This window comes from Erigeron canadensis, chromosome 7, assembly GCF_010389155.1.
Source record: "Erigeron canadensis isolate Cc75 chromosome 7, C_canadensis_v1, whole genome shotgun sequence".
Lineage (NCBI taxonomy): Eukaryota > Viridiplantae > Streptophyta > Magnoliopsida > Asterales > Asteraceae > Erigeron > Erigeron canadensis.
The window spans coordinates 18,399,658-18,411,839 of record NC_057767.1 but is presented as its reverse complement, the minus strand read 5'-3'; the positions used below and the strand labels follow the sequence as shown (position 1 = coordinate 18,411,839).

The following is a 12,182-nucleotide window of genomic DNA, read 5'->3' as shown; positions in this document are numbered from 1 at the left end:
ACATAGATCATGGATAAGCTAATATGTGGGGTCTTTTTTTTTTTTTAATGAAATGGAAGTCCAAAGATATTTAACGGATGACTAAGGCTCAAATTAATGATGTTAATTTTATTTCTTACAATATGAAAATATATTTAATAAGAGAAAAAAAATACAATATCTTTAGAACTTTTAGGAAAATAGGTTACTTTTTTATGCATTTATTCTTATTATATAATACTGACCAATGGACGAAAATGGTAGGTCACAAGTTTGAAAGTTATCAAAAGCAAGTGGAGAAAATATATTTTGTGATCCATGTGTGAGAATGATGTTTCATCGAGCATGAGTTCTATATGGTATGTACTATGGGTACTAAGACGATACATTGGACCAGATGGTTCCACCCATTTTTATTAAATATATTTTGTATTACTTTTAAAGTTAAAATTGAAAAAACAAAACTTTAAAAAGTTAAACATGACATTTTTATTGAACTGAAAGAACTAAAAAATTATCATTAAATAACGACAATACAGAGTAAATAATTTTTTAGATATAATTATATAGTATAGTATATACATACATTATAGAAGCCACTTAATATATATTATTCTATATTAGTAAAATCATAATAGTGGAAAGATGAATGATTAAAAGAGTTATGGATAATGAAAATAGTCACCACAAATTTTTTTTGTATATATACAACACTCTATCGTCGGAATCCATCATTCATAGAACATATGTTTCGTTAACTCAATTGGTTAAAAGTCTAGTGAATGGACAAAAGGCTTTTTTGGAGAATGTTTAAGGGATCAATATTTTGAAGTCCTATATTTATAGCTTTTGCCGACTGACTTTAGTTGCATTGGTGCATAAGTGATAATAGTGTTGGGTTGTTCAATGTGTCATATTAACATCCAGATTTCAGCTACATCTAATTGTTTACTCAGTGCGACACTTCTAGTTTGCCTTTTAAATTTCTAGGAAACACAACTTTATTCTAGACTTAAGATTCATCAAGAAGTTAGAAAGTTTGTAAAGGGGAGGGAGCCGAAAGGTTCAATCTTCTCATCTCCCTTTAAATATTCAATTAAATTACTCCACCTCATTTTAAACCTCCAATCTTTTTTTAGTGGCAACCGAAACTCCGAACTTTTCTTCACATTTTAATAATTCATCCTTAACATTTATAAACTTTACATAACTAACCCTTTTTTAATTTATATGTTTTATTAATAACAAAACACATTACATAATACTTAAAACACATTATATATTAAAAGTAAAACATGACATAATTAAAAAAAAAGTTTATATTATGCCCAAAAAAATGTTGAAAAAAAAAAGAAAAAAAAATTATGTTAAAATTTCAATAGAAATTAAGAAAGTAAAAAGGTTAGGGGAAAAAAGAAAAAAAAAATGTAAACAACAGCTTAAAAAAAAAACTTTCAGCATGATTGCAATTTGGTCCCTGCTCTTTCTTCCTTCCCCTTTCTGGTCCTCCAACGGTCATACCCCAAGTTTGATGGGTTGACACTTCCGGTCCCTTTCCCCTTCAACCTTCCGCGAGTTCTGAACTCGCTCCCCTCTTCTCGCTGCCATCTCCCTTCCATGGCGGCCGAAGCTCGCCGATCTCCTTGCAGCTCGCTCCATCTCGCCGGCCAACTCGCCTTCGGCTCCCCCCTTCCTAAGGGGGGAGGGAGTGTGTAGGGAGATGAGGGGGAGATGGAAGGGAGATGGGGAGATGGGAAGGGATTCGTCCTCCATTCGAGGGAGATGGGTAGGAAGATGAGGGTGGCGAGCTGCTAACTCGGAGGGAGATGAAAGGAGGTTGGAAGATTCAGGGACGATTTGTGAAAATTTCAAAGGAGAGAGTTGAGGGAGATGGAAAAAAGGTTGGGAGAGTTTAGAAAGATGGAAAAAAGGTTGAGAGTGATAGTTGCAGTTAAAACAGGTTGGAGAGTTGAAATGAGGTGAAGTAATTTTTTTGGGTACGTTGAGGGAGATGGAGAAATGAAGATATATCTAGGGCTGTAAACGAAATGAACAGTTTGTAAGTCCCAACTCAAGAGATGGTATCACTGAAGACACCTCTATGTCAATGGTTAGAGTCTTTGCAATACACTTACTATATCAGGACGTGACCAGTTGCCAGTAAGTAGTATACCAGGTTAATGGTTAGATTACGTATTAAGGTGACAAATAAGAAATAAGTGAAGACAATGCAATATGTAAATACAGTAAAGTAAATTGGTGAGACCAAGTTGTAATTTTTCAAGTGTAACTTATTGATTATGTTAAATAAATTACAAGGTTGTTGTGGTACCAAGATAATACAAAAATGTAAATATCCTAACAACCTATGAAATACAATTGATCTAATACATGAAAATTCTCTTTAACAATCGAAACACTAAAAGTTGTGAAGCGTTCCCTTTTGCAATTGAAAGAATATTGCACAAGTTCACCAAGAATATGCAAAGTCTGATTATGCAAAGGTTGTTTATTGGTTATGCAAAGACCTCTATTTATAGACAAATTTGGTATTGGGATTCCAACTTTGTCGTACAAATATGGTTGAGAGCATATAATGAAGTAATTTGAATTTCTTTGAAATGCTTGATAAAGTAAGACATAAAGGCACTTTATCAACCTGCTTTATGCACTTTTGTACTTTAATCATGGACAAATGTTTTTGTCCTGATAATAGTACATAAAGCAAAAAGGTCTTTTTCGTAATCAGTGTAAAGCTTTGTAAGTACTTTACTGATGTGTGAAAATCGAGTTAAATTTAAATACTAGAAATACTCTGAATCAAATACCACACACAATCGGGCAGTGGATCCGTCCGTATGCAATATAGTTCAAAGTAAGTCCAGGATCGTTCCACAAAGACTAACAAGAGCAAGCGAGTTTTAAGTAGTTTAGAAAAGGTTGGATTTTAAAGACTCCACGTCATCTTGGATTTTGTTTTGAAAGTTAGTTGAAAAATAGTTAGTAATTCCGAAGAATTAAACGAAAAGAGATTTGTTGAAAACAAGATTATTTAAAAGTCATCTACCTTGAATCCATGACACGATAAACTTTGGTTGCATATAAGTAAAACCCAATTCAATAACGTTGATTTAATAACTAGGTTTAAACAAAGAACTCACTAGTTGCGCACCTAGCTTATTACCCTATCCAAACCAATTCATTCAATCCTAAAGACCGGCTACCACCTGACGTCTATTAAAATATCCCTAACTGATTAACTTGTTTTGTTATTATTTAACAATTATGTCTATAAATTCTACCAAACCGTTAACACGTTTAATCTTATTACCTATGGTTGTTCTCTAACGCACTACCATGAATTAGAGCCAATTAATTCTACCAAATCAATTAAAATAACACATACACAATCTTGCTACCACTAAACATTATGCATATATTATCAACAAACCAATAGATAAGTGACAAAAATTAAATATATTAAGATCTCGACACAACGTTAAATTAATCAACTAGAATTTATAAAATCATGCAACCATCCTCTATCGTGTCACTTAATCTTAGTAGATGATTAAAAGATTTAGCTAAACATGACAAAACTAATAAAACTAACAATCATCAAATATATAGAATCCATAATAATAATTGTATTTAAACAACTAAAATAAAAGTAAAGAGTTTAAAGAAACGAACTAAAGTTGGACTAGCGACTGATGTAATTGACTTATGAAACTGCCCGAAGAACCTTCTGCTAATTTCCCAAAATTCAAATAATAGATCCTCTCTAAATTCGTACGCACCACCTGTTGACTCCAATTCAATTCCCTAAACTATTTTTTATTCGATAGCTTCCCCCTATTACGTACGAGTATATCTCATATTTATATTGGTTTTCGTTTGACTTGAGGCCCACCTTTGGGTTTTTTTTTGTTCAGCCGACTTTTCTAATATTTGGTAACTTATTGATTGATTGTATTTAATTTATGGCCAAAGTTGGTTTCTCTATTCTGCCGACTAAACTCTTTGTCACCTCCTCTTCCAACTTTCCTTGCATAAAATATGGAATACAATAATTCCATGATTGAGCCCAATCTTGCTGTGGCATCACGTGAAAGAAAGCCATGCGCAACCCAATCTTCTCGTCCATCTTGACACCACGACTCTCTTTGCAAATTGTGAAGCCCACGTACATATCAAGACCATCTCTACTAATATTAATAATAATCCATGAAATTGATATTGTAGATGCAGCTGAGACCATGTTAGAGATTAAGCTGCTTATCAATCAATCAACATCAAATTGCAAAAACAGAACATTAACATCCATTTGAGCTTGTTTTAAGTCTAACTTGTAAACAACAATGAAACTGCCATCTTTTATTAACTTCTTCCATTTGGACCTATAATTAAAATAAATCATCTATTAAGTATCCTAAGTCCATAAAAACAAGCATAAATTATGATAAAAGAAATGATATCGCATAAAATAAATATGTATAAAATAGCCGATATCAAATTTTCCCACACTTGAGCTTTGCTTGCCCTCAAGCAAATTCAAATTTCAAAACATACCTTTGGTTCACAATCTTGAGAAACATGACAATTATCAAAAAGAAGCTAAGCCATTAAAGTTTAGAAAACATAAGAGATGGTTAAGCAGTTTTAATCTTAAATGAAAATTGAAATGTTTGACAATATTTGAATGATCTACAAGCCTCGAAAACACGACTAAGCACTTTAATCAAATGAGAGAATAATATCTCAACTAACCTACTCCAACTAACAAACTATTGGGGTTGAAATATTGTATCAATCACTCAAAGCCTAGTCGTGATGCATATATTTTAACAATAGGCTTGTAATAGAATCATCCATACGTCGCCATGGCGCAAGCACCATATAACGTCTATCAAAAGAGGTAATTAACGGTTGTAATGTACAATATTGAAGGCTTACATGGGTCATTAACAATTGGTATGGAAATTTGGGATATAATTGGTGTTAAAAAGAAATAACACAACAATTAACAAAGTTTTTACATATAGTCTAGTCTAACACAACCCATGTCACTAGTTGCCATCTAACCATAACCCAAAAGACGTTATCCCGACTCTACTCCCCAATAGACTGATTAAAACCGACACCATTGTGGTGTATCACCTTCAAACGACTTTCAACCACCATTACATACGACTATCAACTTTCCCGAACATGCCAACTTCAATTTAAGAATATAACAACTTAAGAACATTTTAGTTGGTTTAAATAAACGTACCAACTCAAATACCAATCATTTAAACAATCGTTGGTTTAATTTAACTTACCAACTTAACTTGACTTGACAAAAATGAGGGAAATACCAACTGACAGTCCAAGTTCGTTTTTCTTCTTCTTTTTTTTTTGTTCTTTTTTTTTCTCTGTTTAATAACTTTTTTCATTCTATCTTTTTTTTTTCTTTCTAAATGAACTACCTTTACCCTGCCTAATTGGTACCCCCTTTTATAACTTTAAAACACATTGACAAATCATAAATAATCATGCTAATCCGAATAATCTAGACTTGATCAATAATTATGGCAAAATCAATCTACCCCCAACATAGAGAATACACCAACCCGACACAACCAACACAACCCCAAACCATCCAACTAGCATAGGCAACTAATAACCAACCAAGGATTTCGACTATCGGTATGGTGAGGATAGGTTACATATCTGAGTGGATTTAAACACAAACGAAATGTTGCTCAACATGTTTTCTACATGTATCTTGCACTAAAAATGAGTGCAACAAAGGTTTAAACAAGGGATATTCACTAACCGATGTGATTAACTACTAAACACATGTACAAAAACATGGTTAAAAAATGATAACATAAACAAAGGGTGATAAACAAAGAACAAGGGTTTAATCCTAAATTTACCTCTTTATCATCTAGCAAACTACAGGACGATCAACTAAGACAAGTTCTAGAATCAACGCAATCACCGACACACTCATATCAAAGAAGAAATAAACGGAAATGGAATAGATTAACTTCAAACTTGCAAATCATAGTTCAAAGTCCTAAAAGAACCCTTACTCTTAAATAAATCTAAAATCCTATGAGAGGGACAAATTTACAAGGCAATCAAACCAAAATCGTAACACCTAGCAAATCTATAAATGAATCAAGAGCTCACATATTTGGTGTTTTGGGATAGAGTGTGCTAGTCATGTAATCAATTCAGAAGGGATTTGCCTATTTAATCATTTAAAACACATTTCACAAATTAAAAATTTAACCAAAGGGAAATATAGTTTAATTACTAATATGATTAAATCCTATGTGAAATATAGTTTCAAATTTACCCAAAATAACCCAAGTTTTTCCTATTGACATCTCCCCCCACACTTGAGTTGTACAATGCCCTCATTGTACAAGAACCAATTCAAACTACGGGAAATAGGAAAAAGTACCTATCAGGGGCATTTTTTTTTGTATTCGAGTCAATTTTTTAAGAATATAACAACTTAAGAACATTTTTTAGATTTTTGTATTCGAGTCATTATACCTAATAGGGGCTCGGCTATTCGTCCTCCAACCACCGCCCCGAATTTCAATGTCAAGGGTAATTATTTGTCACGGGTAGAGGAAAATCAGTTTGACGGGGTGAATAAGTGGGATCCATATGACCATGTAGAGAAGTTTGAGAAGGTGTGTAGATTGTTCAAGTATGGGAAGACTCAAATGCCGCATGTTAAGCTTGAATTGTTTCCGTTGTCTCTCACGGGAGAGGCTACGACTTGGTATAAGAGTCTCGATGAAAATATATTTGAAACATGGGAAGAATTGAGGGAAGGTTTTATTGAGCGGTTCTTTCTGGCTCAATTGGTTGAAACAATGAAGTTGAAAATCCGGGCTAAAAGAGAAGGAGTAGTGAGGATTTGGTTGAAGCTTGGAAAAGGTTGAAGGAGTTGATGAAGAATTGTCCCAGGCATGATATTCAATTGAATGAGCACATTCTCATTTTCTTCCGGGGTTTAGTTAGCCGCACTCAAAGGGAATTGGATTGGGCTTGTGGAGGTAACATTAATAATGTTACTTACAATGAAGCCTATAAGGTTATAAAAGATATGGTTAGGACGAGTGTGATTCGAGAAGCGGGTAGGACTAAACCGGATCTTGTCAAAGTGGGAAGAAGTGTTACTCGGGTTGATATTGGTGGACATGATGATGTGGTGGCTGAAGTTAAGGCATTGGAGAGCCACATGGATAAGCAATTTGCGAGTATGGATGGAAGATTCGGGTTGATTGAGAAGGATTTGACGACGACGGTTGCGGGTTGTGACATTTGTGGTGATCGACATTACACGGAAGATTGTGATAAAGCACCAGAGAAGGAAGAAGCTGATTATGTTCAAACCCAATACCAACCTCTTTTTGCAAATCAAGGGCTTTTTCAAAGGAATGGAGCTTATCAAAACCGGTACCAAGGTAATTCTAATTCTAATTTTAATTCTAATGGTGTAGGAAATTACAGGTCTAGATTGGGAGCTTCATGGCAAAGAGGCAATCAAGGAGGTTCTTTGGTTCAACCGGTTGAAATTGTTGATCCTAATGCCGAGCTTAGGGATCTTGTGAAGAAGTTCATGGTTGATCAAGACAAGAAGAATGAAAACTATCGCACCAATATCACCGCTTTGAATGATAAGATGAATCAAAATATCAAGAATCAACAAGCGGCAATCAAGGATTTAGGTGTGAGGCTTGATAGGATGGGTAACTCTAATCGTCAATAAGGATCTTTGCCTAGTAATACCCAACAAAATCCTAAGCCTTCCGGTTAAAATGATGGAGGTAATAAGTATCAACACCCGAATGTTAGGAATGAGCATGTAAATGCCATTATTACTCGGTCCGGTAAGGTAGTTAACTCTCCTATTTCTCCTCCTATTTCTAGTGCTACTAATGTTTCCATAGGTTGATAGTGAGGACGAAGAAGATGATCAAGTTTATGAAGAGATAGTAGTGGAGCTAAACCCAGCCGTGAAATCACCGCCCGTTCCATCTACATCTACTACACCGGTTGCTACACCAGTAGCTAAATCGGCAGTTGTTGAACCTGAGGTGAAGGCGTACAAGCCTAAGATTCCTTTCCCTCAGAGATTGAAGAAGGATAAGCTCAAGGAACAATACGGTAAGTTCGTGGACATGATTAAATCAGTTTATATTAACGTGTCTTTGGTTGATTTGCTTTCAGGAATGCCGAACTATGCCAAGTTTATCAAGGATCTTATAACGGATAAGAGGAAGCTAGAGGAAGCTAATGCTACTTTCCTTAACGCGGAGTGTTCGGCAATTGTGCAAAATCAGATCCCTCCTAAGCTTGAAGATCCAGGGAGTTTTTTGATTACTTGTTCTCTTGATGCTAAGCTTACTTGTGATGCTTTGGCCGACATTGGTGCTAGCATTAATTTGATGCCTTTTTCAGTTTATAGGCGATTGTCTTTAGCGGCATTGAAGCCAAATTGGATGAGCATTAGGCTAGCCGATCATTCATTTCAGTACCCCACGGGGATTGCTGAAAATTTGTGTGTTAAAGTATGCCACATTGTCTTTTTGGCTGATTTTGTTATTCTTGAGATGGAAGATGACACCAAGGTGCCTCTTATTTTAGGCCGTCCTTTCTTGTATACGGCCGATGCCATCATTCGTGTCAAGGATAAGGTCATTTCGTTAGGAATAGGATGTTAGAAATAGAAAATAGTGCTTAGTTGTATTTCTATACATTGTATTTTATGTACTTATGACCTTATCTCTTTGGCCTTTTCCAACATTCAAACACTTGGCATCAAGTCCAGCCTCATCATCTTGATAGTATTTGTCCAGTTCTACTTCAAGCATTTCCTTCAGTGCATTGACAATCCTTGGATCTTCTTTGATTTTCTTGTATTCCAACAGTGTCAAGCCAAGGAGTTGTACGTCAGTTACATCAACAAGAGGGGTTGGAAGATTTTTCCTTGATTCAAATTGATTTGCCTTTGTTTCTTCCTTTCCTTGACCAGATACCCCACCCTTGCTAATTTCTGACTTTCGCTTTCAGTAACTGGAGGCAATTGATCAACATTGCCAGTTTCCAACATAGGTGCATCGGTGGCAGGTTCCATAGAGTCATCAGTTGCAATGGCCTTTCCCTTGTCCACTTTCCCCCTAACTACATCATCAAAAGATTCAATCACCTGCTCACCAGCCTCAGTACTGGCAGCAACAACCATCTCCTTCCTTGCACCTGAAGTTTCAACAAGAGTGCGAGGGGCACGAACAGACCTTTCCCCCTTGGCAGCATCTAGTCCTTGCCTAATAGCTTCAAAATCGGCATGACTGGAGGGCAAGCGATCTAGAGGCTGCCATGATTGCATGTTCTTGCACTCTTTGAAGACTCCACATAGCATGCGAACTGTCCTCCATAGATGATTTATTTCTTGAGATTGATTCATGACATTTCCACAAGTGGTGTCTTGACTCTTTTGAATTGCTTGAAGTATACTTAAATCATCTGGGGAGAGCCTAGTTGCTGGTGCTTCCTTAACCACTTCCTGCACAACCTCTTTTCCTTTACCAACTTTAGTGGTCAGATTTGATATTGCTGTTGAGTGATCAGACACTTTGCTGGCCAGTGTATCAAGACTGCACCTCAACCGATCGATCTCAGATGTTATGGGAGTGAGATCAACCTGGGGCGCTGCAATCTTGGTGATCTCAGACATCACCTTTTCAATTAAACTTCTCTCTCTGGCAGCCAAAGTTTCTTCAATCTTGAGACCCACTGAAGAGGCCAACTGACTTCCAAGCTCAGTCACATCCAGGCCAGGTTTGTTACATAATTCTTGCACCTGCCTTTCCAAGTTCTTAATATCAACCTCTGATGATCTGACAGTATTGTTCAGCAGGTTGGTTATTGAAGATGTGACTCCAGATTGAGTTAGTGCGAATGCCTCCCTTAAAGATGTTGCCAGTTGGTTGGAGGATTCCACTAACTCATTGAGCTTGCCAAACACCAAGTCCTCATTGGCTGAGAACTTGTTTATCCCTAGGTCAACCACTTTGACATTCTGCATATGATCCTTTTGGTACCTGGAGAGGGACTTGGTGTTTTTGTCCAGTGTCTTTTGAATCTCCTCAACCCTCGTGAGAAGGTTCGAGAGATCGGCTTGGAAAGACACAAATTGGCTTTCCAGTGACTGAGGAGAAGGTGTCACTGGACCAGCCCGAAAAGCTACAGGTGCAACTGGACGAGGTATGACAATATTTGGTTCTCCAGTTGCAGTAACATCAGTTGATAGAAGAGGAGGGGTTGTAGAAATGAAGGGAAGAGATTCAAGTTGTCGTTCATGCTGAGAATGCTCAGGTGTGAACGACGGCGACGGTGGTGTTTGGATGTGTCTATTTCTAGGCACACCCATAGAAGAAAGTAGTTGGCGAGAGGCGAATACTGGAGGTATTTCTATGCTTTGTAAGTTTATTGGGGAAACTGAAACTTGGGGTTCTTGGGGTTGACCAAGGAGAGAAGGGAGCTGATCAAGTACAGTTGCATCAGCCATCTCCTGGTCAGATTCAGTCTCAGATGAATCTGAAGACTGAAGCTGAAACTCACCCTCATTTATGCCAAGATCCATAAATGTTGAGGGTGGCTGAACAGGTTGTTCAGATTCCTGATGACCAGTTTGAGTGTCCTCAATGGTTTCATCAGTTATAGGATCCGTTGCCAAAGTATCTTCTCCCTGGAAAGAGGTAACTGGAGCCTCAACTACAACTGCTCTTTCCTCAGTTGCAGTATCATGGGCTACTGCTTCAGGGACCACAATCACAGGCTGTGACTGGTCAGATACAGCAAGTCCTGATCTAGATCTTCTTCTATTTTTGGTAGATCTCCTTGCTTTTGGAACCGCCTAGATACCTGAGGGGAGGTCTCCAGTTTCTGCCACAGTCACAGCACCTGCAGACGAACTAGTGGGTCCCTCATTATTTTGAGGCCCGCCCAGTTGTCTTTCTTACTCACCTGATGGTGGTGCATCAATTCTAGAGAATGCCAGTAGCATTCTTGGGGAAATCTGGACTTCATCAGAAGTGGACACAAGATTGTCCAGATTCCTTAATAATTCTGGCACAGAGTATAAGGACTACGTGTTGTTATACTCTTCTCTGCCCAGAATAAGAATGAAACAAAGGGATAGAAATCGTCAGAATGGGATACAAGGACCCCTGTTGCCTTTGAACTTAAACACCAGGCTTCTAAACAGAATATTTACGAAATCCACCCTCAGTCCATTCCACAGGCAGTATGCCATCTCTGCCTGGAAGGAGTTTATTTGGTCCAAACCACCAGAACTCCCACCTAAACTTTCCACCAAGTGGACCATGAAGTACTTCCAGGATGGTGAAAGCCCTCTCATAGTGATTGATCCCTTGGTCTTCAGTGCATCTCCCTCCAAAACTTCTTTATTCCCCATGTCAAGGAAGACCTGACGGAAATTGATATTAGAGGGAATCACCACTGGACTTTCATCTTGTCTCCAGTAACTGAGGTTAAGGGCCTCCCTCAATTTCTCAGTGGTGATGGTACACGGGACTGACCCATCCTTTAAAGAGAAGGAGATGGATGAGCAGTCATCAGAAATAGAAGCTGTGTACCAGAACTCACACAAGTAGTCGTGAAACAGCTTGCTTGGGTTCAGAGAAAAGGCATCGCTGAGGGGAGAAATCCGAAGAAAGGATTAGATTTTCCCAATAAGAGAGTCAGCGGCCTGATGCCCTTGAAGAGATGCCATTGGATTATTTGGATTTAATTTTATCAATTTAGAACTAATGGGAGCACCAATAGCACGAGAAACATTTTCTGATGGAGTATACTCAACAGTGAGTAGATTCACATCACGGGAACGAGATGAAGAAGATGATGATTTAGGAGCCATTTGTGATATTGGATTTAGGGTTTTGGATTTAAAGAAGAAAGAGAGAAAGGGATCTCGAATTGTGAATGATTGGAAGAGTAAATGAAAGGAATTTTGAGTGAAGTAAATGAGAAAGATATTTAGTGGGGGTATATATAGGTAATAAAATGTTGCTCATGCTGACAAGCAAGCTAAAGCCTATATCTATTAATCTCTTCCTGATGAGATTTTCACAACTGTTAACAATGATCACAATGCCAAGGAGATA

At 37.3% G+C, this 12,182-nt stretch overlaps 1 protein-coding gene across 1 annotated transcript; it reads left to right on the top strand.

Annotated features, from left to right (window-relative positions):
* The first annotated feature begins 7,814 nt into the window (after positions 1-7,814).
* Positions 7,815-8,717, top strand: LOC122609046. The gene is made up of 3 exons (XM_043782107.1): positions 7,815-7,820; positions 7,944-8,160; positions 8,224-8,717. Exons 1-3 carry the CDS (start codon positions 7,815-7,817, stop codon positions 8,715-8,717), a joined length of 717 nt encoding a protein of 238 aa, XP_043638042.1.
* Positions 8,718-12,182: the final 3,465 nt, after the last annotated feature.